At 39.3% G+C, this 27,734-nt stretch overlaps 1 protein-coding gene across 4 annotated transcripts; it reads left to right on the top strand.

Moving 5' to 3' along the window:
* The first annotated feature begins 40 nt into the window (after positions 1 to 40).
* On the top strand, positions 41 to 26,610 carry grin1a (glutamate receptor, ionotropic, N-methyl D-aspartate 1a). Of its 4 annotated transcripts, XM_057359912.1 has the most exons (22): positions 41 to 744; positions 2,822 to 2,956; positions 3,671 to 3,847; positions 6,661 to 6,720; positions 7,447 to 7,544; positions 8,831 to 8,952; positions 10,431 to 10,605; positions 10,848 to 10,992; positions 12,253 to 12,339; positions 12,532 to 12,667; positions 13,375 to 13,502; positions 13,613 to 13,777; positions 14,102 to 14,220; positions 14,592 to 14,704; positions 14,797 to 14,945; positions 15,020 to 15,177; positions 15,614 to 15,775; positions 16,036 to 16,145; positions 16,476 to 16,621; positions 20,719 to 20,745; positions 21,104 to 21,214; positions 24,728 to 26,610. In XM_057359912.1, exons 1-22 carry the CDS (start codon positions 496 to 498, stop codon positions 24,794 to 24,796), a joined length of 2,841 nt encoding a protein of 946 aa, XP_057215895.1. In that variant the 5' UTR covers positions 41 to 495; the 3' UTR covers positions 24,797 to 26,610. The 4 variants fall into 4 exon arrangements, with proteins under 4 accessions (XP_057215895.1, XP_057215896.1, XP_057215897.1 ...); XM_057359913.1 differs by lacking the exon at positions 6,661 to 6,720; XM_057359914.1 differs by lacking the exons at positions 20,719 to 20,745; positions 21,104 to 21,214 and having other exon boundaries at positions 43 to 744.
* The last annotated feature ends 1,124 nt before the right edge of the window (positions 26,611 to 27,734 follow it).

The raw sequence follows: 27,734 nt of genomic DNA, 5'->3' as shown, positions 1-27,734 counted from the left end.
TTCGAGTTGAACGCCAACGCGCAAAACTGGAGGAGTTGCGGGGGCGCGCGTAAAAGAGCGAGCACAGCTGTCAGCACCAAGGACAGCTCTCCGCCGCGAGCGTCGCATCAGCTCTCAAGCAGAACAACAGCCGACGGACAGAGAGGCGCACGATACGCGACGCATCACATATTTTTGCTGTCGGGCTTTGTGCGTCTTGCGCTCTCCGTTAGTCTGTAAAATCAGTTTATAGAGGAAATGCTGCAATGAAGGCAGTGGTCTCGGTGTACAGAGCAAATGCCATTGGATAAATGCGCGGCTAGAACCAGGGACCATGCACATATCGCCGCAGTGTAAGTGAATTTTGCACCGGGGATTTTTTAAATCTAGGCAATTTTGTTGTTTCTCCAGTAAAGAGAAGGTGAGGTGCTATCCGAGGGTGCATCTCTACCACCCTCCAGCAGCACTAAAAGGGAACGGCGGTGGATCGGTGCGCTTTTATTTGCCGTTCACACGATGCGTCTGCTTCTGTTAGTCGCGTTTTTCTCCTGCTTCTGCGTGCGGGGCGGCTGCGAACCCAAGATTGTGAACATCGGGGCCGTCCTGAGCCAGAAGAGATACGAGCAGGTGTTTAAAGATGCCGTCACCCAGGCGAACCAGGTGTACGGACGGGATAAATTCAAGTTGACCGCCATCTCTGTCACTCACAAAGCCAACGCCATTCAGATGGCGCTGTCGGTGTGCGAGGATCTTATTTCCAGTCAGGTGAGATTTTTTTAGTGTCCGAATTTCACAGTGATTTGTTTAATGCAGTAGATTGTGTTCAAAAGGATGAAAGTGTCTTAAAGTTTTCTAAATGCCGAACATGCAATTATGCATATGCCCATTAATACATCCAATTATTTACATTTATGCATTTGGCAGACGCTTTTATCCAAAGCGACTTACATTGTATTATACTATACATTTGTTTCTAATTATGTGCAATCCCTGGGATCGAACCGTTCATATTTACCATTCAGAGTGCAGATGCATTATATTGCATGATGTTTATTACAAATAGCATCATCTTAGGGCAAGTGTAACATATAATATGTCATTTTTGTATCAGAAATAACAGGAAAGGCATATCAATTCTCAACATTCAGTTATTTTGTTGATGATACCTGTGAACTGAATGTGGCTGATTTGTTTAGATGTCTTAACGGGACAGCCTCATGAGTAATGATCCTTACAGGTCGATAGACTATCAGTGAGAGGAAAGGTTAACTTACTGTGACTGACCCTACAGAGCTTTGATGTGAGGAATATGAGAGAGATGATGAAACAGGCCGGAGGTGGCAGCCGTGAAATTCACGAGGTGACGCACCAACAAATTAGTGAATTTTCAATGCAAGCAAATTTCTATTTTTACCCACGATGAAGGGGTCAGCAGGGCATCATGTTGTGTTTGGGGGAGGAATATATTGTCAAAATACCCGAGATAGACAGATCGATTAACAATCGATTTTGTGCCTTTATGGCAAAGACAGATGCTACTCAGTGAAATGTTTAAGAAATAATGATGTCCAGAAACAGCAGTAGCATGCTATAGCCTACCAAGTTTAAATGAGATGCATTTTCATTCCAGAATATCCCCTGTCACACTCTTGGGAGTAATTCAACTTGAGGCGGCTTTTCCTCATTAAAAGCTTGCACACGCAAAAATCACATTAAGTGTTTTAGCGTTCTGGGTCGGTGATGTCTTTATAGTCTGCTGAGGTAGGAATCTATGTGAGTGCTGGACGTGAACAGTAGTAGATCCTGCTGTCTTGTTCTCACTCTCTCTCCGGTCAAACCAATGGCCTCCTGGGGATTGATAAATAATTAACCACAGACAAATGCTTTGGGTTGTGTAACTCATCTGTAATATCTATTGCTAAATTAATTTGAGTCTTTTACTGTGTGGTGATTTTTGGCATACTGATGTCTCTGCCCACTCTGAAGGAGAGACGTTCTGTGACAGATGGAGCCAGTGCCGGAAGGTATCGCTGGATTGAGAATCCTGACTCTAGCCCAAACATACGGGCTGTCAGAACCGCACATTTTTGCCAAACCTTGTTTTTTTTCTCTGATGGCTGTTTTTCCTTTTGAATACAGCATATTTTTGAAGGCCAAAATATTGTCTGATTCAGTCTAAAGCGATCTGCAATCTGTATCTCTCTCTCTCTCTCTCTCTCTCTCTGTCTCTCTCTCTCTCTCTCTCTCTCTCTCTCTCTCTCTCTCTCTCTCTCTCTCTCTCTCTCTCTCTCTCTCTCTCTCTCCTCTCTCTCTCTCTCTCTCTCTCTCTCTCTCTCTCTCTCTCTCTCTCTCTCTCTCTCTCTCTCTCTCTCTCTCTCTCTCTCTCTCTCTCTCTCTCTCTCTCTCTCTCTCTCTCTCTCTCTCTCTCTCTCTCTCTTTCTAGCTCTCTTTCTTCTGTCTGTTTTCTAAGGTGAACTGTGTACAACACTTAACAAAATTAAAGAAAATTGTTTTCAAGCATTAAGAAATACAATAACAGAGTAAATATTTTCCTAAAATACCATGAAATCTGTATGTCAGTATTTTGTTAAATACAGTTTTAACAAACCCTCCATTTATACAGTATGTGTAAAAGACAGACTCAGTTTCTCTTGCTCCCTTGAGTCCAACCAAAGATCCTTCAACATCGCTCAATCCAAATGTCAGTCTGTCTGAACACGATGTGATTTATAGGTTTAGTCAAGGATCTCATCTGTGGGTCATGCTCTTCACTCAGCTGTCATCCTCTTTTGACAGCAGCTAGTTGGGTTTTTAATAACCAGTTCTTCGATCTTGTTTTTAGGTGTACGCCATCCTTGTAAGCCATCCACCACAATCTAATGACCATCTCACTCCCACGCCAGTGTCCTACACTGCGGGATTCTACAGGATCCCTGTAGTGGGGCTCACCACCAGGATGTCCATTTATTCAGACAAGGTGGGATTAAAAAAAGAAGGAATTGTTATTATCCATTCTGAGTTTGAATCATTTTTAAGTATCATTGGGTTTTTATTTAACTGAAGTCCTCAAATTGTGATTTAAAATAAATTTGTAAGATTATCATAATTCTATAATTCATTTTCAATTTAAATTTTGTATACTGATTTTGGGACAAGTATAATAATAAAAAAGATTTACTGCATAGTAAAAAGATTCCAATACAGTTATCTGAATGAGTATACAGCATTGCCGGGTATGGGGGGATTGCGGGGGTTCTGGGGGGCATTGCGGCCCCCAGATTTTTCTTGGGCTCCTCCAAAAATATCCTGCTGACAGTTCAAATAATTACAAATGAAATACTTACAAAATACTTATTTGTATTAACTATTAAATAATTATTTGTCATTTAAATCACGTAAAAATGTAAACATTTAGCATGAAATGAACTTTATATATTATATTATGACTATATATCTGCCCTACCGGAATATGTTATCCCACACACCCCTCCCCCCCCTCCCCCAGTCGAGCCAGTCTATTACCGGGTCTGGTATACAGAAATAAAAAGACAAATGTTGAGTTAAACAAACCTGTTAGTTTGATAAAAATGAACCCCTGTGACATAATATTTTCTGTAGTTACACCCTATAATTATTTCATTTAAAAAAACTGAAAATATGAAACTTTTTGTGTTCTCTTCTCTTCTTTCAGAGCATCCATCTCTCATTCCTGCGTACAGTGCCACCCTACTCTCACCAGGCACAGGTGTGGTTTGACATGATGCGCGAGTTTCGCTGGAATCACATCATTCTAATCGTCAGTGACGACCACGAAGGCCGTGCTGCGCAGAAAAGACTAGAAACGCTGCTGGAGGAGCGAGAAACCAAGGTAAGATCATCTCAGTGCCAGGTTTCCCAGAATGCATTTGTGTGTACTCGAGGGTCTTCTATGTACGTAAACGTTGTTTTGTCACGTGAACACATCCTTCATGCCATGTTTTAAATGTTGGCTAACATTCTAAAACCAGAGTCTAATGTGGTCTGATTTGACTTAACGTTGCGTTATCTGGTCATTTCATGTTGCTTTCTACCATAGTCAAAAACTCCTGTGTCTTTCCACAACAGGAGCAAAATGAAAACCTTAACCTGGGGCATTGCAAAGCATTTAAGAATCGTGGTCAGGCGTGTTTATGCACTTGCTACACTGGCATTGTTGTACCCTGCATCCATAGATATGACTTTTTGGTTATTGTCAAGTCATTCCCATGAGCTGGTTTAAAGTGGTGATTGCTTCATAAATACAGTGGTGCATTGTGGGAATTTTGATCTTGCAGAGGTTGTGCTCAGTATCCTTGGGGATGACAGCTAAATCACCATCCCAAATCCCCCCCGCTCAGCACTGAGGTAATTATTGTTGCCCTCTTTGCAGCTAGAGATTATTAACAGTGAAACTATTTCGGTATGGTGCGAATTGAGTTACATACCCAGAGAGACATCTGTGAAATGGAAAGAACATGTTGAATGTTGTAATATCACATACAGTAGCTAATGTATTGTTATTTTGTCTAAGTAGTATTATGTCATTTTTTACGGATCTCCATTTCCCTCATACACAATGTAGTGTAGTTCTATTTATATTAAAATGATTCATTTCCATTCACATGATTTGCTGTAAAAGGAATTTGTGTGTGGTGTACGTCTGCGGTCGGAGGGGATGCTGTGTTGGCAGACGCAGGTGTGAGGTTGACGGCAGGTCAGGGGTGGATCTGGCATTGATAGAAGTTAGTTGACCTGGACGTCCTGAAGTGTCTGTGAAGAACAGTATTTGCTTAGAAAGAGGTGACGAGACGATATTAGGCTGTTGAAAATTACCTGAATACCTTTTAATAATTGTCTTTTTATTTGTTTTAATTTTAATTTTAGGTTCTATAATGGTTTTAACTTGGCATTCATAAGTGTTTATTTCTGCTTTGCTTTATATACACCTGTGTAAAGCACTTTGAATGATTGAAATGTGCCATGTAAAAAACTTTGCTGAGTGTTCTATTGCTCGTTGTAGTTGAGAAGTCGTTGTTCTCACATCTGTGCTATTTATCATGTGTATTGTGACGCTTCCCTTTTATTTTATTAAAAAATAAGGAAAGTAAAAAATTATCTATTTAGTCATACTGAAACAAAGTCTTTATAAACCATATACTAAAAGCCCCCATGAACAATGATGTGTATTTAATTTTATATAACACTGTAAAGATGACTCTCCTTGTATTCACAAAAATCCAGGCAGCTCCTAACATTTCTTGAAAGACAAGAATGGCTTTATTTGGCCACTTGGCAACATTCAGATATGACTAATGATGCTTTAAATTAACTTAATTAAAACAGATAATTTAGAGCCTGGCAGCCATTTTGTGATGCTTGTGCAATGCACAGTTCTCATGTTTTATTATCTCAGGTACTGTATTATAATTCAATCCCTCCTCTTTTATTCTACAATTTACCACAGATTTCTAAAGAATGCACGCTATATGACACAAGAATTGTTGCTTGTGCTAGCAGGGTATTTTTTATAATATTGTATTATAACATTTTGTTGTAATCCAATGCATGTTGTATTTCTGAATCCTTACAATATCTAATGATTACTGTATACATTTCTTGAGTCTTAAAATATGATTTATGCAATAATGTGATAGTAAATAGAGTGTATATTATAGCAGATGTAACATAAATCAAGGCAAGCATCTCTGAATTTTTTGTTTTTGTTTAGACTGAAAAGGTCACCACCAGATTGATTTTGCATCCACATAACAGTGCTTGAATTTCAAATTCTTTATTCGTGCTATTCTACTGTTTTCCACCGAGTCTATTTTTATTCACTAGTACGCACCAAGGATTATGTTCATATTGCTTTTAATATCATTTTACAGGAGTGTCTGTTGGAATGCGCAATGGTTTTCGATGAAACAAACATTGTTTATGACTGCAGCGTATAGTTTGTTTAAAGCCATGCTTTATAAAGGCTTACATCCACCTGTCTAATTTTGTGTGCGGTGCAATAAGCAAATGACGTGACGTGCATATGGGTCACGCATAATTTCGAAAGCTCAAAATCAGAGGCGCAATCAGAATGCGTCTCGCCTACTGCAGCATTGGGGTGGTATGGTGTGTCTACGCAGGAGGAGATTATTTATATCTCTGCGAAATGGCACGGCTCGAGTCAGGGTTTCCCCCCCGAGACCACTGCCCTCAAAAAATGAGGCAGATGAGGAGAAGTCAAGATGGTGCTTCATAAACCCCCTTCATGCCCTTCATTCTGTAATCGGTATGCATTAAGCCACATTCTGTTATTATTGCGTGATTTGTGAAACTTGACAGCCTGTCATAGTCTGTCATCTTTATTGAAATTGAAACGGCATTACATCCATAATTCACTAGGTGTGTGCACGCTACTGAAAGTACCTGATCCAGACAAATGAAAAGCACCAGTTAGTTTGTGAACGTAGTAAAACTGACTGTATCGATTGTAACGCGATGAGGGTCTTGTTTAAGTCTTTGATGTTTTTTGCAAGCCCCAGTGTTCGGGATTCCAATTTGGAGCAGGAAAGTGAAAAATTGTTGGTTGCTTTACTGCCCACCATTTTCAACTGTTTATAATATTCTTCTGTGTCTGCATATTTTCTCTGTGCACATCATATTCATCAGAATAAAAAAAGGAACTATGAGAACCAAGACCAACTGTATGACAACAAAAGAGGACCTAAGGTATATTTGCATGGTCAATGCACGCCGCCCTCCAAAATCTCTAAACGTAGCTACTAGAACCAGCCCAGCCAGTCACCGGCCAACCCAGAAATGCCCATCTCTTGGTAGCACGTGTTTCTTTGAGACGTTACTTTTCCCTTTTTTATGATTTAAATGAAGAATGGATTTTTTCGGTTTAAAAAAATATTAATGAAAACGCTCCGCTTCTTTCATCACCATTTTTCCTTTTCAATAAAGGATGATGCATGATCTAAATCCAAAAGAATAGTTTGCAAGCCCATTCCTTTGTGGAGATCCGACAGTTTGGGACACAACACTCTTTCCGAATCTATTTCCTCTTGCAGCATTCCCTCGTTGATTCTTTTTTTCTGGACTGTTTCTTTGGGGAAATTGCGCCCTTTCACCTGTCACTCCCCTTCCACCTGGTTTTAGTTTCCGGTTGCATCGGTCTCACCCCCCCACCCGTGACCTCTAACATGCACGTCCTTCTCTGGAGCCTTGATAACCTTCAGTTTGCATGCGACAATGCAGATTTTTTGCTTTTCAAGCTTTTTTTATTTTGGGTTTTGAGCCAGTTTCCCTGGAACTCTATAATTTACACCCTTTCAGCCCCAAAAGAAAAAAAACACAGGCACAGCCAAACCAACCAAAAGTGGTAGATGAGGCAGCATGGTTCAGGGATGGGAGTAAATAGCCTCTTTGAATGATTGTGTACCCCAACTTCAGGCCGAGAAAGTGCTTCAGTTCAACCAGGAGACTAACTTGACCGCTCTGCTCCTGGAGGCCAAAGAGCTGGAGGCCCGAGTGATCATTCTGTCTGCCAGGTAAGAGGTCTTGTACCACACATGTCCAAAACAAGGACGGATAATGGTCTTGAAGACCCTGGGGAGAGATACCTTATTGTTCCATTTATGGTAATTGTAAATAATGTATAAATTATGATCAGTTATATAAAAAATCTGAAATTGGCATATAGAAAACCACAAGCTCTGTTCCAAAACATGGTAAGCATCCAAACAGTAATGTAACCTGGAATGCAAAGTGACTTATTTGGAACGCTCTACAAAAGAAACTATGAGTCATGCAAATAGCGCTCTGCACAGGAGACTTGTAAGACGGCCAATACAAGAGAACAGCACACATAAACAAAACATATTTTTAATAAATTGGTAGTTCATCTCACTTAAAAAAAGCATTAAAGGGATAGTTCACTTAACAAAAAAGCATTAAAGGGATAGTTCACCCAAAAATAAATTTCTGTCATCATTTACTCAATCTCAAATTGTTCCAAATCTGTATAAATGTCTTTGTTCTGATGAACGCAAAGAAAGATATTTGGAAGAATGTTAGCAACTGAGATTTCTGGGGCACCATTGACTACCATTAAATTCTTCAAAATATTTTCTTTTGTGTTCAACAGAACAAATAAATTATACAATAATTCTTTCTACTGGTAGTCAATGGTGCCTCAGAAGTCCCAGTTGCTAACATTTTTCCAAATATCTTTCTTTATGTTCAACCCAACAAAGAAATGTACAGTTTTGGAACAACTTGCGGGTGAGTAATTCGTGAATTTTCATTTTTGGGTGAACTATCCTTTTAAAGCATTGAATTAGAAACATTTACGCATTTGGCAGGCACTTTTATCCAAAGCGACTTACATTACATTATACTATACATTTGTATCTGAGTATGTGCAATCCCTGGGATCGAACCCATAGCCTAGCGCCATGCTCTAACCACTGAGCTACAGGAAAGCTAGAAACACAGAAGTCAGGTGTTCGATCTCCAGGGAACACACATATTAAAAAATGTAGATTGTTTGAACTAAGTCTGTCAATTGCATAAACTTAAAGGTTAAAGTATTGACGTACATCATATCAGCCCATAATCTGTCCTTGCTCACCAACCCACTAAATCTCCAATAAATGGTACATAACAGTTAACATCTTACTTTGTAATTACCTGCTTTAAATGAACATCAGAATGAGTCATCTGCATATTTGTGGTTCTGGTTGTTGGAAATGAATAATACTAAAACATCACAAAGAAGCCAAAGGGGTCAATTTCACGCATGAATGAGGTTGTAAACCTGTCTGTCTGCCTTCAGTGAGGAAGACGCAGCCGCCGTGTACAAAACAGCACGCTTTCTCAACATGACAGGCTCAGGCTACGTGTGGCTGGTGGGGGAGCGCGAGATGTCCGGTAAAGCTTTGAGCGAGGCCCCTGACGGTATGTACAGCCCATCTGACACGACCCAAGCAGAGGAGCACGAAAAACAAGCCCTCTTGATTCAGTTCCTCTTGAAGCTGATAGTTGATGTTAGTGTGATGTTATGCGTTTAAACAATTAAACACTTATGTGTTTAAGGATTTTAAAAGAGATACTTTAGATACACTATATGGGCAAAAGTATTGGGGCACTCTCTTCTAATAAACTCGTTGATTTATTCCAGTAATTCCAATCAAAACAAATATTAATATACCGTATACCGTACAATACCATATTTTGAATCCATCGTTGTTGCAACAGTTTTGGAAAGGCCTTTTTCTGATCAAATTAAAGGTACAATGTGTAATTTTTTGGAGGATCTATTGACAGAAATGCAATATAATATACATAACTATTTCTTGAAAGGTGTATAAAGACCTTACATTATGAAGTGTTATGTTTTTATTACCTTAGAATGAGCTTTTTCTATCAACATACACATTACATGGAATTCACAATGTGGTTTCTACAGTAGCCCTAAACAGATAAACTGCTCCACAGAATGCATTTCGTAAATAAGTTATCTTCTTCGGCAAAGAAGCGAAAATGTGACAACATCTTAGTCCTGTGTCAGCCACCGTAGTGCTTCGAAAGGGAGGGGTGGGGATGTCCCAATACTTTTGTCCGTATAGTATAACCCTGTAAAGGTTGTTAAAGTTAACAAAGAGTTTATTTCAAGAAATTAGTTTTTCATTTTAAGGTGTGGTTTTGTCATATCATGTTCATTATGTCAATAGTTTGGCTCTCATGTGTATTGTCAACCCTCTCTTTGACGGGTTTCTGGTATTGGTAAGCTATAAATGCCCTTTTATGTCACAGGCACTGCACAAGTGTTTATGTTGTACACTTTTGTCTTTTTCAATGCACTTGCCCACTTTTACCCCGGTATTGTTTTCTGGTCTGTGTTGAACACTGTAGAGTCTTCAGAGTAATGCTTTGGAGATATCTCACTGGATCTGCTCTAAACCCTGTTCCAACAAAAAAACTCAGCTGAAGTTGGATTTTGTGTGAAGTATATCTTCATTGTGATATATTTCGTCTGATTAATGTGTGTAATTGTCTCACCAGTCGGACAGGACCACAGTATCTGCTGTAGGTGACGCTAGTGTGCTAAGTTTGGTAAATCCAACCTCAGGGTCGAAGCTTGTTTTGTGGGCGAAATACTTAAAACCACACAATCTTTCATTTTACATGCTGTCTCTGATTGGTTAACTTTTATTGGATAGCAATGATTGGCAGATGTTGCGTTGAAATTAAAGAGCTAGTTCACCCAAAAATTTAAATTCTGCAATCATTTACTGACCCTCTTGTCATCAAAATTCGAGAGCCCATTTTGTTTCACAGGCCACGACTCTATGGGTTTTTTTTGCATTGGAAGGGTTCTTAAAATCTTAGTAGTGACCCAGACAGCTCACTGCCTAATTTTAACATCAACACAGGCCTGATCGGCCTCCAGCTTATCAACGGCAAGAATGAATCTGCGCACATCAGCGACGCCGTTGCAGTCGTAGCCCAATCCATCCAAGAGCTCTTCGAGAAAGAAAACATCACGGAACCGCCGAGGGGCTGCGTGGGCAACACCAACATCTGGAAAACTGGGCCACTCTTTAAAAGGTCAGCGGTACAGAGGTCACGCACCAGCCGACCCGTTTAATTTGATTTTGTGTGATTTGTTTTTTTTTCCTGCTTGGGAAAACATCTGTCTCGTTCTTTGATGGGTTTGGACAGATGTTGACAAAGTTCACTATGATCTTCTCTGATGTGCTGTCACAAAGTGATTTTTCATCGGTGCAGTTTTTCATAAATCACAACCACGCATGGGTTACTCACAGTTCACCGACGGCTGTGTTCCGCAGGGTATTGATGTCATCGAAGTACCCGGAGGGCCTGACGGGACGTGTTGAGTTTAATGACGACGGCGACAGAAAATACGCTCATTACAGCATTCTGAACTACCAGAAGACTAGACTGATTCAAGTTGGCATTTACAACGGAACACAGGTATGAGCCTTTAATGAGCCATGTCATTTCATTACGGGGCTTGAATCCTGCATTACTGTCTGTTTGGCACAAAAAGTGCAATTTAGTAGAACCTTGCAGTTTAAGGACTAAAATAAGTTTTAAGGGTAGATCCAGCATTATGGGTGTGACATGTGCAGTAAAATCTTTAGAGAAAATATTTGTTACAAATAAATTAAATATCTGTTCATACTGTATTTTCCTAAATTCCTCTTGATAGAGTCCGGACATCAGAAAAAAAGTTTTCTGTTTTAAATAGGGAAAATTAATGCATTATGGATGTGACCAAAAAGACGCACGTTTTTGAGACAACGTACTTTCAAGGATTTCTGTGATTTAAAATGCACAAACCAGAAGAAATAATGCCCAACAAATGGAGAAGGGATGGCTCTTAAGAACATATTAAAATTTTCATTTGCCTATTTACGTATATGGAATATGGACTGGTATGGACAGCTCTGAAACAGACATTTACAGTTGCTGACTATGGAAAATCATGCTTTAAATATGAAAAACGCTTTAAAACTTTAAAGGGGTCATATGACACGGCTAAAACGAATATTATCGTTTGTTTTAGATGTAATGCAATGTGTATACATGATTTAAGATTAAAAAACGCTGTATTTTCCACATACCTATTTGTATTTTCCTTTCTGAAACACACAGATTTTTTACTAAGCTCATTGCTCTGAAAAGCGAGGTGTGCTATGATTGGCCAATTAACCAGTGCGTAGTGATTGGGCGAATACTGCAAGTGTGTGACAGAAATGTGACGCCTCTTACCATATTTGGAACATCAGGTTCCAAAGCAATTGGACTGACAGGTACGCCCACCTTACTTGCGTATACATTTGGGCGGTCTTAGTCAAATCATACCACGAGCTGACGTAGATTTGTGGGGGTGTGGTTACACGAGGTGTTTCAGGCAGGTCTGGGTGAGCATTCGCTTTTAGATAGAATGCATCTTTTGTTCCGACACTTTCATTTTTGCAATTTTACATGTATAATACATGCATGGGCAACTTATAACACACCAAAGACACAGAAAAACATGTATTCGCGCCATATGACCCCTTTAAGAGAAACCTCACATGGGTATGTAAACTACCAAATATTGATATCGGTATGGTGAAAACCTTTGATATTAACGTCATTTTTGGTGATGTTGACATATTTATTTCTGGGCATGTTATATTAGATGAGAGGATTAAACACAAGTTTTGAATTCATCTGCTTTATTAGGTAGTGATGAACAAACAGAGGAAGATCATTTGGCCGGGAGGTGAAACCGAGAGACCGAGAGGATTCCAAATGTCTACTCGCTTAAAGGTACAGAAAGAGGTTTAACCCAAACAATGAAATCTGTTCTATTTTCCAATTTGATCCAGTCATCTGAATTTCAGATTTTGGGGGTTCCCCGGGGGACAAGGCTTACTTCCATTTTCATTCCAAAAAGGTTAATGTTTTAGTTGAATCCGATCAATGTCACACAATAGCCAAACGTTCTCCTGTCTATTGCAGATTGTGACCATTCATCAGGAACCCTTTGTGTATGTAAAACCAACCACGTTGGAGGGAACCTGCAAGGAAGAGTACACACCGAATGGAGTCTTAATAAAAAAGGTGATCTGCACTGGACCAAATGAGACCATCCCAGGTAACCTGTCAGGGACGTTTCTAATGTCACTGTGCTTTTCTACATCCGCCGTCTGGAGATACATACATACATATATAAGCGGCAGGTATTTATATATGTATGAATGTAGCAGGTGTGCAAGTGTGACTGCGGACATACGTGCGTTTCACGTTGTAAGTGTGTGACCATTTCTGCTTATTGGCTGAGTTGGATGTTTGCAAAGTGTGCAGAGTTGTTTGTGTGTGTGTTGCTTGGGCTTTCATTTGTGATATTTTGCCTGAAGTATAGTGACAGCTGTGAGTGTTGCAGCATATAGAAGCTACAGGTAAACGTGTGAATGCCGTGAAAGGATTGTGGCTCTTTTAGATGCCAGTGCTCCAACGTGACCGTTGAGCATGTCTGAGGTCTCAGTAAATGGGAACGTTTCAGTTCAGCAAGTAATGATGAATTGACAGTTAATGTGCAAAGCTTATTAATATTTTATTCAGTTATCATCTCAGAAATAAGAAAGAAAGCTGAATTTATGGAAATAGAATAGATGAGACCTCATTGATGTCTAGCACTTGGAAGCGCTGTTGTCTAATGTAGAAACACACAATCTTTGAATGAGAGAGCATTTCAACATCGAGTTGAGTGGAATGGTAGTGGTGGATTTTCAAAACATTAATTTATCCGGACGAATCTTTGCCAGGTGGAATGAAATTTCAGGTCTTCTGGTTTGGTTACAGGACGCCCAATAGTACCCCAGTGTTGCTACGGATTTTGCGTTGATCTCTTGATCAAGTTGGCGATGACCATGAACTTCACCTACGAAGTACACCTGGTGGCAGATGGTAAATTCGGAACTCAGGAAAGAGTACGTTTTCCAAGTTTTCTGAAATGTAGCCAATGAATATTGTTATTGAAATATTCATACAACCAATTAAATTGCTCTGTTTATGATTGAGACATTTTTGTCATTAACAGGTGAATAACAGTAACAAGAAGGAATGGAATGGCATGATGGGAGAGCTCCTGGGTGGCTTGGCCGACATGATTGTAGCTCCGTTGACAATTAATAAAGAACGAGCCCAGTACATCGAATTCTCCAAACCTTTCAAATATCAGGGACTCACTATTCTTGTTAAAAAGGTGTGGCTGTGCAATTAATTATAATCGATTTTCAGTTTACAACAAAACAATTGAGGGAAAAATTATTGTGCCGTATTCCGTTTTGCAGGGATTGTGTCATTTCTTCTCCATAAAATGTTGAACATGTTGAATGTAGTTTACCAAGATGTTGAATCTATATCATGATCTTAGTATTGGCTAAAATATTAGTATTTGGTCATAATCTATTTTTGTCATAATCCAGCAAATAATCCACTTGATGATCTGGTTGCTGGCATAAGAAGGTTAACTGAGTCTGTAAAACGTGCTTAATGTATGTGAGTGAACATCCAATGTGTGTTTCAGGAAATTCCCCGCAGTACGCTGGACTCGTTTATGCAGCCATTCCAGAGCACACTGTGGCTACTGGTGGGTCTATCGGTGCATGTGGTGGCGGTGATGCTTTACCTACTAGACCGATTCAGGTACAACGAGACGTTGGGTTGACTATGTGTTCCATGTGGGGTGTCCATGGGGAATGTGCGTGTTTCTGTGTCTTTATAAAAGTAGTTTGTTTCACTCATTTGTAGCCATGTAGAGCCTTTGTTCCAGGACTTCTCCAAAGTGTGGAACAAGTGTAATTTTCAGTGTCACCATCGAGGTGGGGGAGGTTGGGTGGCTGGAGTCTGTGAGCCTGTTCATGTTGTCTTATCTTGTGTTTCTGCATCCTTTATAACTCTTTCTGTGACCATTGATGTTCCGGCCAAAGCTAAATGACTTGAAGGTGTTTGTTTTAAGGCTACTTTGATGAGTTCTTTATTCTCACCACGCCCACTGTCTCACCTGGTTTTCCCAGCCCATTTGGAAGGTTTAAAGTAAACAGCGAAGAAGAAGAAGAAGACGCCCTCACCTTATCTTCCGCTATGTGGTTCTCCTGGGGAGTCTTGTTGAACTCTGGAATCGGAGAAGGTGTTGTGAAACTCTAGCTTTGTTTCTAAGCACGTTGAGATCTGTTTAACAGTGTTATTTTGCATACGTTTAACCACTAACGTGTTGTCCAGGTGCCCCGCGTAGTTTTTCAGCAAGAATCTTGGGAATGGTGTGGGCCGGCTTCGCTATGATAATAGTTGCATCCTATACTGCCAACCTGGCTGCCTTCCTGGTGTTGGATCGGCCTGAGGAACGCATCACCGGCATCAATGACCCGAGGGTACATTTCTCTAACCATTGAAATAACCAAGCTATTGTCGCAATTTTGTGAGTCAACATCATTTTGTTTTTCAGCTGAGGAACCCATCAGACAAGTTCATCTATGCCACAGTAAAGCAGAGCTCGGTGGATATTTACTTCCGCCGTCAAGTTGAGCTGAGCACCATGTACCGCCACATGGAGAAGCACAACTACGAGAGCGCGGCGGAAGCCATTCAGGCTGTCCGGGACAAGTGAGTCCCTGCTGGGTAGACACCAGCAGGTCTGACCCCACGGTCAGTCTATTAGTCAGTCAGTCTAGAGGGTCCTGGGCCCGCAGGTCTCAGGTTTGTCAATAAGTGCCAGTACTTACTGCACTGACCTGTGACCCTGGCCCATCGCCCAGCCCAGGAGAGGCGCACCTACGTGCCAAAGCAACATAATGTAACAATAAGCTAAAGAACACCTCTTTCAGGTTTTCAACCAAAACGTCATTGAGGGAATCCAATGGGGGACAAAGCTCCACTGGTCCGGCATTGGATTTCATTTGCCTTTGAGGTGGCTGTCTAGATTTCTGGTAACAACAGGGGTGGGTGGGGGTGAGTGCCATGAGTGTGTTGTTTCTCACTGTACTGTTGCACCGTAACCATCCATCCTTCCCACCCTCCTCCCTTCCCCCTGCCCCAACAGCAAGCTGCATGCTTTCATCTGGGACTCTGCGGTGCTGGAGTTTGAAGCCTCGCAGAAGTGCGACCTGGTGACCACGGGAGAGCTGTTTTTCCGTTCGGGCTTTGGCATAGGCATGCGCAAGGACAGCCCCTGGAAACAGAATGTGTCCCTGGCTATTCTCAGGTCTGTCCCAGCCGAAGCAGCATATTGTATGCTTCTGTATAGTGTTCTGTTGTATAAAAATCTTTTTGGACTTTGACTCATCTCTCTTTGTGTATTTCCCCTTTTCCATTCCTGCCGTGTTGTCTGTGTGCTTGAACATATAAGTTTTTGTCTGTGTATGTGATAGTGGTTGTGATTATGTGGGTTTTATGAGTTTCTTCCGCCACATGCGGTGTATTAACTTTTGAACTTCTCTTCCCGCTCCCCACCACCCCTTACAGTTCCCATGAGAATGGCTTCATGGAGGACCTTGATAAAACCTGGGTGAGATACCAGGAGTGTGACTCAAGAAGCAATGCCCCAGCCACACTCACTTTTGAAAATATGGCAGGTATGGTCCACTCTCAGGTACAGAGAAACCTAAAAGAGATTGGACAAAAAAGGTACTGTAGGTAAGGAATTGGGGCCTTTTTTTGTCCAATGCCTTTAGTCTGTGTTTTATGCTCACCTGTGTTGGTATTCACATTCGTAGCAAACCCATTAACCTTTAACGGCCATTCATTTTGCATGCTTTTCAGCTCCAGGCCCCAAAAATGTGGGCGATACATGTAGGATTTCATCACACAAAGGCTCCACCCCCTGCAGCTCTTCTGTGGGTGACGGAGAACTTTCTGTCACAACTGCAAGTTCTGACAACGCTATTTGTTCATCTAATTCACAGGTGTCTTCATGCTTGTCGCTGGTGGCATTGCGGCCGGAATCTTCTTAATCTTCATTGAGATCGCATATAAGCGCCATAAAGACGCCCGCAGGAAGCAGATGCAGCTAGCCTTTGCGGCCGTCAACGTTTGGAGGAAGAACTTACAGGTAAGATCCTTCCTTTTAGAACATGACGAGTAAAGAAGAGTCAAGTGGAAGATGGCCTCCTGGCAAACATTTACAAGAGTCTTTAGTTAACACGTTGCATTCCTTCGTGTGGTCACCAAGGGTGGACAGTCATCCCCATTTCTTGTTCTTGGGCTTCCAACACGGCCAACTACTGTAGGACAAAACCAGCTTCTTCCCCATTTCCAGGACTAGTCTGGAATTCGTCTAGGTTGTTTTGGTTGAATCGGCCTCATTCTTCTTGTGTGTCCCAACAGGACAATAAGGAGAGCTCAGGGAGTCAAGCTGTGGTTGCGGCTGGGACTCCATCTTTAGTATGTAAAACAAGCTGATCCGTGTTGCCGCCACATCATCCTTACAACGCGAATCAGTATATTTACAATAGCTGATACGCTTAGTGTTCATAACAATTTAGTGCTGCTTTCATGGCATGGAATGCTTCTGTTATTTACAAAAGCTCTTAGTTATTAGATTAAATAGAAATAAGACTCATATGTTTTGCATTTTGGAAATAAAACTGATTGTAATGCATAATCAGATTTGAACAATGCAAAAATATCAAACAAATTCAAAACGACAGTATATTATATATTATACTGTATTGAAAACGTAATCAATATTTTACGCTGCGCTAGCATAAGTCAGCATGCTATGCTAAATGGAAAGCTACAAAGAATACGTATTTGCAATGATTTGCATAACTAGCAATAGATGTTAGCAATACCTGTTAGTCCCAGCCTCAAACCCTGATAATTCTTGCTTTCTGTGATTGTGCTGTTAAGTTAAACCATGTTTAAGAAAAGCTAGATCAAAAAGGATGAAGAGCAAACCCATGCTAAAGGCTAACAATGTCTAATCAAAATGTCAGTTGCACAGGCACCCGTGTGTCCTTTAAATGCGGTTTTCTAGTAGAAAGGTCTTAGGTTTGGGGGTTGGGTGGGAGTGGACATTCGTAACTATTTCACGAGTTAGCTAATATGTACACCGTAAAACTTTGCTGTAGTTTTGCAGCAGGTTTGCCAGTAACTTACTGTAGATTTAATTACTACTTAAAACTACTTTCCTATTAGTACTGTTTTCAGTTTGATTAAACTTTACTTTAATCAAAATTAAAACACTTTGACATTAGAGTTTAAAAATGAGCAAGACTCGTCTCATTACTGGCATTACCACAGGAACACCGCAAAAATTACATTCTTTCTAAGCATTTTTGTCTTGTTTTCTAGTAAAAATATTAAAAACTTCTTAAATGACGATACATTTACATAACAAGAAAAGTGACCCAAGATATTTAGTCTTGTTTTATGACAGACAATATAAGAACTAGGTAAGTTTATGCTTAAAACAAAATTGTAAATTAAATCTACAGTAAGTTACTGGCAAACCTGCTGCAAAAATACAGCAAAGTTTTACAGTGTACGATGTGCACAAAAATGTACGATTAGTAACAATACTGAAACCCAATCTCTAAACGTACCCGTCACTGGTGGCTCACCAGTAGTGGGACAACAAATTGTAATAAAACATATGAATGAAATTGTATATATTTATACAAATTATCCGCATGGTAAAATACTTGTGAACTGCAATGAGATTGTGTTGTGGGGCTGAAGAACAGTGATGCTGTAAGAGCCCTGTGCTGCTTTATTCAAAATGACAAAAGGTTGCCACTGCTGTCATAGAATAAGATCACAAGTCACAGGTAAGATCACAGCCACTTGTCTTGGTCAGTAGGACATTAACCTGTCAGTGTCTGTCATCTGCCTTATATACCTGTAGAATTGTCTCTTTGTATGCAAGTATGCTCTTATGAAGAAAGAACAAGCAAGTACTAACTTCAAGGGGCTATTAAAGCCCACTTAAATTTAATATTTGTTGTTTAAATTGAGAATTAAATGAAGTTTTATGAAGTTACTATTATGAAGACCATTTGCAAAAAAACAAGCAAAGTTTTTATTGGCTCTTCCTTTCTGCATAAGAATTTACACAATATCTTTGATGGGTGGCATCTTTCTCAGGAGCTTGCGTGTGAACACATTATACGTGTTTTTGTATGTGTACTGAAAATATAATTGTCTGTTCGCGAATCTTCCATTTGCACATCTGTGTACTGCACCGTCATGCGGGAAACCACGAGTCTCACGGGCACGCTGCACTTCTGAATAACCTGCCCATTCTGCAGCTTCGTCCGTCGGGCTGTTTCTTTGTTGTCTTGAAAGCACAGTGATGTCGAAAACATATGCTGGCTTTATTACGGTGGTTAGTCTAATGGTTGTTTCCTGGAGGCCCTTCAGAAGTGCACTGCCTTCACGAAAATGAGAAAACAAAAGGAACGACAGTAAAAAGCAAAACTAAATGAAGCATGAATGTTTTCTGATTGCAGCCAGTTGCATGTGTCTTACTGTGCGATGGTCTGCGTTGGTCCACAGGCTTATGCACAGATAGACCACAGACAAATATGTCTCATTATTTCATTTTTTAAGAAAAAACATTGAAGCAGGAATAAATGTAGAATAGTGTGAAGGCAAAGTCGTTCTTTAGGGACGTTCACACTGCCAGTGATATAGAGCGACAACCAAATCAGTCATTTTCAAAGCGGGTGTGTCTAGTCGTATAACTACAAGTGTAGAAAATATATCTTTTAAGTAACTATGTAACTTTTTTGTCAGTTCACAGCTGTTTATTCTCTTAGCCAAAATAGAATAACACCTACTTCATATAAAATATGATAGTAATTCACAAATTGAAAGGAATAGTTCACCCAAAATTACATTTTAATCCAGAATTTACTTACCTTCATGCTATAAGTATGTGACTTCATCAGCCGGACACAGTATAAGCAATTTTGAAAGATGACCTGGCTCTGTCATTAAATATATCATAAAACTAATCCAGACTCGAAGGGGTTAATAAATGTCTTTTGAAGCTAAACAATATATTTTTTAATTAGTGCTGTCAAATTGATTAATCGCAATTATTTGATTCCAAAATAAATGTTTGTTTAATTAATATGTGTGGCGTGTATATTTATATACTGTATAAATACGCAAATACACATGCATGTATTTTAGAAATATTGTATTATATATACATTAAATAATAAATATTATATATATATATATATATATACGTATATATATATATATGTATATGTATATGTTATATTTACACAGGCATGTGTGTGCATTTAGATGTACATTTAAATATACACGCCATGCACATACATTTATTTTGGAAGCGATAAATTGTGATTAATTGATTTGACAGCACTAATTAAAATTCTTATTTGAGTGAATCATTCCTTTGAAATAAAATGACATCATATGATATCAAAATATATTCAATCATAAGCTATCAAACCTTACTTTGCTCTGCAATGTGTGACAGATTTGGCCAGTTATGGAGATCACCAATGAAGCGATAGTTCAACCAAATATGAAAATTTGCTGTTAATTCAGTAGAAAAGTTAAGGATTTATCTGTAAACATTGTACTTGTTGATTTGTAAAACTATTGCTTAAAGGCAACCAACAGCTTTAACACCAGAGATAAAATCACTGTCAGTGTGAACGAGACTTTAATCTACAAATCACCAAGTGTTTTTATCTGGTATTACGGGTCAGATGATATTTAGAAATCTTTGAAAGACCAAAACAAATGGGAAGATGAAGTCAATGCTTGTTCACATTTCACTTACTTTATCCATACCTTTGCTCTCTGCATGAGTCGAATACATGAAATTCACTCCACGCTTTGCTGAGCTCTCTTATGTGTGGGGTGAATTTCCGTTATACCCTACAAAAAGTATAACGCTGCAAGAGGGTTTTATAAAAGTATATGTATTGGTCGGTATTATTCCATATCCTGTGCAAATTTGGCATTTTATTGTTGCTCTAGTTCCCTATGAAAGTGTCGTTTTGTTTTTGTGAAATGAAGAGTTTGCTTGGCTTTGATGTCATTATTTCCTCAGCTAGCTCATTCTGCTGCCTTCTGCTTTTGCTTATGGATCTTAAAGTCATATGATCTTTAAAGCAAGTGGATAAATATTCATTTATTTTTCTTGTTTCCTCCCCAATGCAGCCCTCTTCCTCTGTAGAGACTCAGGATGTAAGAATACCTTAATTCGACCTTTTCTTACACAAACACACCCAGTCTTGTACCTTACCATTTGTAGAGGCCAGAGAGTAGCAGTGTGGGCCGCCCTTGTTGGAGGGGGCAGAAAGCCCCAGTCATCTTCTGTGCTCACGTTGGTGTTAAACAAATCTTTAAAAAACAGATGCCTGGCCAAATAATTTAATCTCAGACCTTGAAGAATACGTAGCAAGTGGTAGGACAGCGGATCTGACTTCGATTCACGTTCGTATAGATTTGGAATGAGAATAGCACATCAATGGGGGACAAGGGGTTTGGGCAGTTTAAACCAGCCAGAGAGCATGAATAATTGTTCTACGTATATTTATTTTAGGATAGGAAAAGTGGTAGAACAGACAGCGACCCAAAAAAGAAACCCTCTTTTAGGTCCATCAGTACCAACCTGGCCTCCAGCATCAAGAGACGTAGGTCCTCCAAAGACACGGTAAGGAGGATAAGGAATGGCATCTCTTTTTACTCGGCCGGTCTCTCCGTCTGTCTTTCTCTCGTCCTTTTAATCCGCTTTTCTCTCTGTATCTCCTTTCCTCTGTCTCCAATGGCGTGTCATGTCTGAAACCAAGAGAGCCGCATTTCTCTCTGGTTATTCCATTTCTGGCATCTCGGCCACGGCCACGTGTTTGTCAGTCAGTCATCAAGTCACCATCCAGAATCCATCTGTTAGTTAGGGCCTCAAAGTATAGCTGACTAAACAGGCTTTAGGACCCAGTGAATCAGGGAATGGTCGGGTGTGGGCTCTGTCCTAAAAGCAGTATGTTTCAAGAGGAGGGGGCGCTGCACAATGCCTGATGTTTCTGAGCTGCTTCTCTCCCTATTGCTACCTCTGGATGTGGAGTGTGTTCGTGTGGTTGAGCGTGTGTGCGTGCTTCGTTTTTTGTGGGATGTGGTATAGTATATTTGTGTGTTTATTGTCCCCGAACCTGCCTGATGTGAACAAAGATTTGCCGTGTTTGTTTCCCCTAAGGCATGCTTCAGTGTCGTGTGCTGTTTGATCAGAGCAACCGGTACCATGCGGACTAACAGCACAACTTTCCTTTCAGAGATTGGAGTCGTGGATTGACAATTAATCTCTTGTGTTTGTTAAAGGTCCCAAAACTTTTTCAGTTTTGTCATTTACTTGGCCTTATGATGTTGCAAATGCAGGTGACTTTCTTTACATCCATGTAACGCAGAAGGAGTTGTTTAGTTGTTTAGATGTTTATATAGATTTCTGTGCAACATTATACTGTTTAAAAAGTGCTAAAAAAAAACGTTCTTCACGGAAATGCCAGAAGAACCATTTTGGGTTTCCTGAAGAATGATTCACTCAAAGATTTTATTTTATTTTTTTATTAAATTTTCTATTTTATTTTATTTTGATGCATTATTTTAGTAAAATAATTACAACTGTGCTACAGTGTTACAATGTTTTCAGACACAAAAAGGGAATGGTCGACTCTTTTTTTATTTTTATTTTGCTCGATAAACATTAACAGGCTTTCCTGGCACCACAGATTTCTTTAAAAAGATTCTCCAATTTAGTTGGTTGTTTATATGGAACGTGTGGGTTTTTTTGCCCAGTATACGGCACCTGACCACTATCTACTGTATGGTTGTGTTATGTTTTATTCATTTTTCAATTTTTGTTTTAAATATGGGAAACAAGGGTGATTGAAGGTTGAAGACGAAACACACCAACCCAAGTGAAAAAAGCAAATCAACGTGACCATCCACAGTGTTTAATCATCCTTTTATTTTGATATCAGTGTTTCCTCTCAATATAAATGGATGTATATGGTTATATAACTGTTGGCGTCTCACACATGATGTACATGCTACACAGCCTCTCTCTTCCTCTGCAAGCATGCAAAGTATCTGTCGTAGAAGTAGAGACTGTGTTTTGGTTGCCTTAGTAGAAGTAGTTGCATTTTCTTGTGCCGGTGATGATACACACACTTGTCTCTTGATCCACTGTCTCTCAGCAGGGAGCACTGTGGGCTTGATTTGGATGTGACAACAGCAAGCCTTGTAAAGTGAACAGAACAAGAACGCTCTCTGAGGCCTGCTGAGGGCATTCTTGATGCAACAGCAAGGCTCAGAAGCAAAGTGTCATTGCTTTTGCTGAATAGTCTATTCTGCAAAATTATGATGATGACTTTGACAAATGAGAATTTGTTTTATACTATGGATGTAGTGTTGCATCATATTTTTGAGCTTACAGGCTTAATTATTGAGAATGCTGTAGCAATAAAATGTAAGCTATAAAAGAGGACACATGCAAAAAATATATATTTTATTCATTAAAATATTTTATTAACTATTATTTTTGTTTTGTATTTGTCAAACAATTAATCACGATTAATCACATCCAGAATAATAGATTGCGCACAGTAAAATCGCCAGTGTTAAAAAAGGTCAAATTAACACTCGCGATTTTGCTGTGTGTTTACATAATATACAGTATGTGTACTGTGCATATTAATTTTGTATTTATAAACACATACACATAGGCCTTACAAGCATATATTTAAGAAAAATATACCATTTTAAAATTAATAAATGTTTATGTATAATTTCAATTATTGGTAAATATGTACATCTAAATATATATTTCCTAAATATATATTTTAAATATACATTTTCCGCTTTCCTGTAGCTCAGTGGTAAGAGCATGGCGTTAGCAACGCCAAGGTCATGGGTATGATCCCAGGGATTGCACATATTTAGAAACAAATGTGTAGTATAATGCAATGTAAGTCGCTTTGGCGTCTGCCAAATGCGTAAATATACATGTATGTTTTTGTGTTCATAAATACAAAATTAATATGCACAGTAAGCCTTAATCGCGATTAATCGTTTGACAGCCCTAATTGAATTAATTATTTTTATGATTTATTAATAAGCTCAATATGTAATTTCACTTATTGTTTAGACTTACAGACTTCATTTTCATCAGAAATTCTGAATTTCTATAGAGATGCATGTGTCCTTATTTCATGCAAAACAGTTCTATTTATCTTCTGTATTCAGAAAAGCAAGTCCAAAACTATGTTCGTGTTAGCTTTTCCATCAATATACCCATTTCTGCGTAATACATATTTCTTAGGTATAAAAATATCAGATTGGCTGCCCATTGAGTTAGTCTTGATTCAGAGGTTGACGTTTAATACTAGAAACCAAATTTGCATCACTTTCTCACAGCTTAACCAAAAAAGCTCTCTGTGCCTCACACAATTTTGCCACAGCAAGGATATAAATGAAAAATTATATTATACTAGATCAAATTATTTGAGTTTTATATGTCCTTGCAGTTGCAACATGGCAAGCTTCACTGAGAGACATTTTTATAGCTTACCAAAATAAACGTGAAGGCGAAATGAACTTGTGGCGAGTGGCATTCTGACTGGCCACCTGCATGCGTTTGGGTGTTTTGACAATCCAGCGCTGCAGATGACCATGTTAGAAAACTGAGCTTGTTCTCCTTCTAACACATCCAATATAAGGATGAGGACACAGGAACTCCAACTGAATGAGATTTTATTGTTATAATTATCGATATAGTGGCACCAAAAGTATTTGGACACACTTGGGTCAGACTTCAAATTGTGTGAATGAATTAGTATTAGATCTGACACCATCTCTCTGTTGGAGACCCTATTTCCTCCTCTTGCTATTTTTTCTGAATACCTTCAAAGGCAGCAAGTATAAGCCACAACAACATTTCTCTATTTTAATCTTTTTGGATATACTGTAGTTTAACTAAAGGCAAAATTCATGACTCTCAATGATGTTGACGTGTGAATGAAGTTTGTCATTTTGGAAGCACTTGCTTTGCGCTGCCTTTGGAGGTAAAAAAGAAAACATTGTTCTGGGCATCAGGGAATTTCATGGTAAGAGCTGCACTTACATTCTCGTCTTGTGTGTTTTCTCTCTGTCTCTCTCTGTCTTTCTCTCTCTACAGCAATTCCCACCAACAGACATTACGGGCCAACTCAACTTGTCTGACCCGTCTGTCAGCACGGTGGTGTGAGAGAGGGAGAGTTTTCAAAACACCTGTTCATTCTTTAAAGACGATGGAACTAGAGAGGAGAATTGTTGTCCGACTCCTAGGTTTACACAGTGGATTCATCACGGACGAGAACGGAGCCACTTCACCTTTGTGAGGAGCCAACATATCTCCACATCTATTGCGAAACCTGTCAGGACAGAATGGCTAACTGCAGGGGACGGCACCGCGGCACATACTCACAGCTTCGTGCTAAACTTAGTCTATTTTATCTAAGTTGTAGTTTACCAAGTTGTATATATTCTTTATGATTATTAACAGTGTAGTGATTCTTCTTATGTTAAGTGGATTACGTATTACAGTATCATTTCATTCTTAGAGCGAAGAACAAAATAATCTCAAGGTCAATTCTGAGGCCAGTATTCAACAAGCAAACTAGCTGTTATAGTTATAAGATTTATTGTATTCATTCTTTACACACGACTTTGAAAAGTTATATATTTATGTACTTTCAACAGACTTTGTCTTATTATAATCGTTTTTAATAATTTATCAAATCTAGTTTATGAAGCGGTACGTCAGCCATGACAGAAATTACCTGTGATGTTTAAAAAAAAATTGCCCATAAGCCATGTCACTTTTTTTAGAAAATCAACCCTTTTGCATGTAATGTGCATGCAAAGTATCCCCCAAAGCCTATGGAGAACAAATATGTGCACATCTATGAGAGAAAAACATTTTTATTAATGCTGTTAATGTCAGATCTTGGACTTTTGAAGTGGATTAGTGTATACTGCACGCCACATTAAACTCTCCTTCAAACACAAAAAGAATTCTTCCTCTGTAAAGTCGTCGAGCAGCGGTTCTCAGCTTCAGTCAGCAGGGTGCATCAAGGGGCCGAGTTTTTCCATCCAACTAGCACTTGGCTTCCCGTGCAAAACATCTCTACGTCAACCCCCCCCCCCCGACCTTAGAGACCTTTTACACGAGGAAACCCCAAGTGTGCTGCTTTGTTTTCGAATCTGGTGCTGCAGTTTTGTATACACCCATTGGTTAGATGTAAAAACTGGCCGTTTCCCAAGTTCTGAGGTTGAGAAACATTGACAAAGCTGCTCGGACTGCTTACTGTAAATGATCACTCATTGCTATCTATTTGTGACCTGTAAAACTCCCCTGCAAGAGAGATATCTCATCGAGCATTTTAATGAGAATAGAAGCTTTATTATGCATATGAAATGATGCAGTTTGCAAAATGTTGATTGTATTTATACTTGACATGAATATTCACATTTGTAAATGCGGAACTGTTAAAATTGTTAACTGTTTAAATTGAACAAAACACACTTTTTGTTTGTTTATTTGTTTGTTTTATACAGATTCCAAATATCAATTGTGTTAGACATGATGATCTGTTTCTGTTGAGCACTTTAACAAGTTAAATTTACTATGAACATAAACTATGTTTTCCCATTGCTTGGATCAATGGTTTGTACTCAAGAAACTGGTTTGTACTCAAGAGGCACAATGTCTTAAAGTCTACCTGACATGTTCGGGTGTGTGTTGCATCAGTGTATGCTGCTTGAATTACTCGACTGTCATGTGATTTTGAGAAAATGTTGATAAAAGGGAGCGTTTTGTGTGAGAATCACATTGTAAATGACTATAATTGCATCACACACCCACATGCATCAACACACACACATACACTAAGCATTAGTCTTATTTAAATGAGCGCTATAGTTGAGATATTTCCTGAAATACAACACACAATGTTTGCATTTTGACAAGAATATATATAACTCAGATTTCTGTGCCAATAAAATTGTGCCAACTGCAGACCAAAACAAATTGTCTTCTTTTTATCAAATAGACTGATAGATACATAGACCAGAAGCGTCACTTGTTTATCTCTCAGAATGAAGAGAGCGCCTGACAGTATTTAAGAGGCGGTATCAGAGAGGACGGGCTTCTCCTTCAAAACACTCGCCTAGAACAGGTGAGTTTACTTTAGTCCCTGTGGTGATTATTGCTCGATCATTTAACCCGTGTTTTCCAGTGCTGCAGGTGGATTTGTTTGTCTTTCGCCCCATCTAACGCCACTGCTGCGACGCTCCCATTAAAAACAAAGCGCTCGCGTACAGCCTGTACTGAACGCGTACTCACCTGTCAACCCAACACAAGGGTTTATAAAAGGTTGCAAGATGCGTCTTTAAAGGATAGTGAGCGTGCCGCGGGATTGATGGGAAAGCGCATATAATTTATCAGAACTTGGGTTATTCAGTATACAGTGATTGATGTGGATCACGGAACATCTGAAGTGGGCATATGAAGTTCAGGTAATGCATTGAATTTGTAATTCTTTCACTGAAACCGTATGCATATACAGTATATATATATACATATATATATATATATATATATATGTATAGCCTATATAAATATTGTATAACATTCGCGAATATTTGGCATATACTAGTTTCTTTTTGCGCTTTATCAACGCGCTAGTTCAAGTAGTAGGCTATGTGACTTTAACTCGAACCCAACCCAGTAAGCAATAGAATTAAAAAAAATATTTCACCGTCGCGGTTAACTAGACCAGATATATTCAGGTGTTGTACCGAATTTCGACTCCCCGTGAGATTTTGACTCCTCTACTTCTGATTGGTTCATTCACTTAGGATGCTGCTTTGTGATTGGTCCCTATCTCTAAAGCCCGCCCCACACCTAATCATAACCCTAACCTTCGTAGGGGAAAACAGGGGAGTCATAATCTCACGGGGAGTGAGAGTAACCCACTTCTAGCCGAAATAACCCTGAACTTGGCTACATGTCGTTTTTGCCTAAAAAAAACTTGATGATATTCCACCATGTAAACAAAATCAACAGGCGTTTGGTTTCATTTCTTTGACATGTTCTATGCGTAGCCACGATAGCTCCTATTCAGACCAGCTTAAGTGCACAA

This window comes from Triplophysa rosa, linkage group LG19 (assembly GCF_024868665.1).
Source record: "Triplophysa rosa linkage group LG19, Trosa_1v2, whole genome shotgun sequence".
Lineage (NCBI taxonomy): Eukaryota > Metazoa > Chordata > Actinopteri > Cypriniformes > Nemacheilidae > Triplophysa > Triplophysa rosa.
The sequence above is the reverse complement of the archived record's forward strand: the minus strand, read 5'-3'. Positions and strand labels throughout refer to the sequence as shown.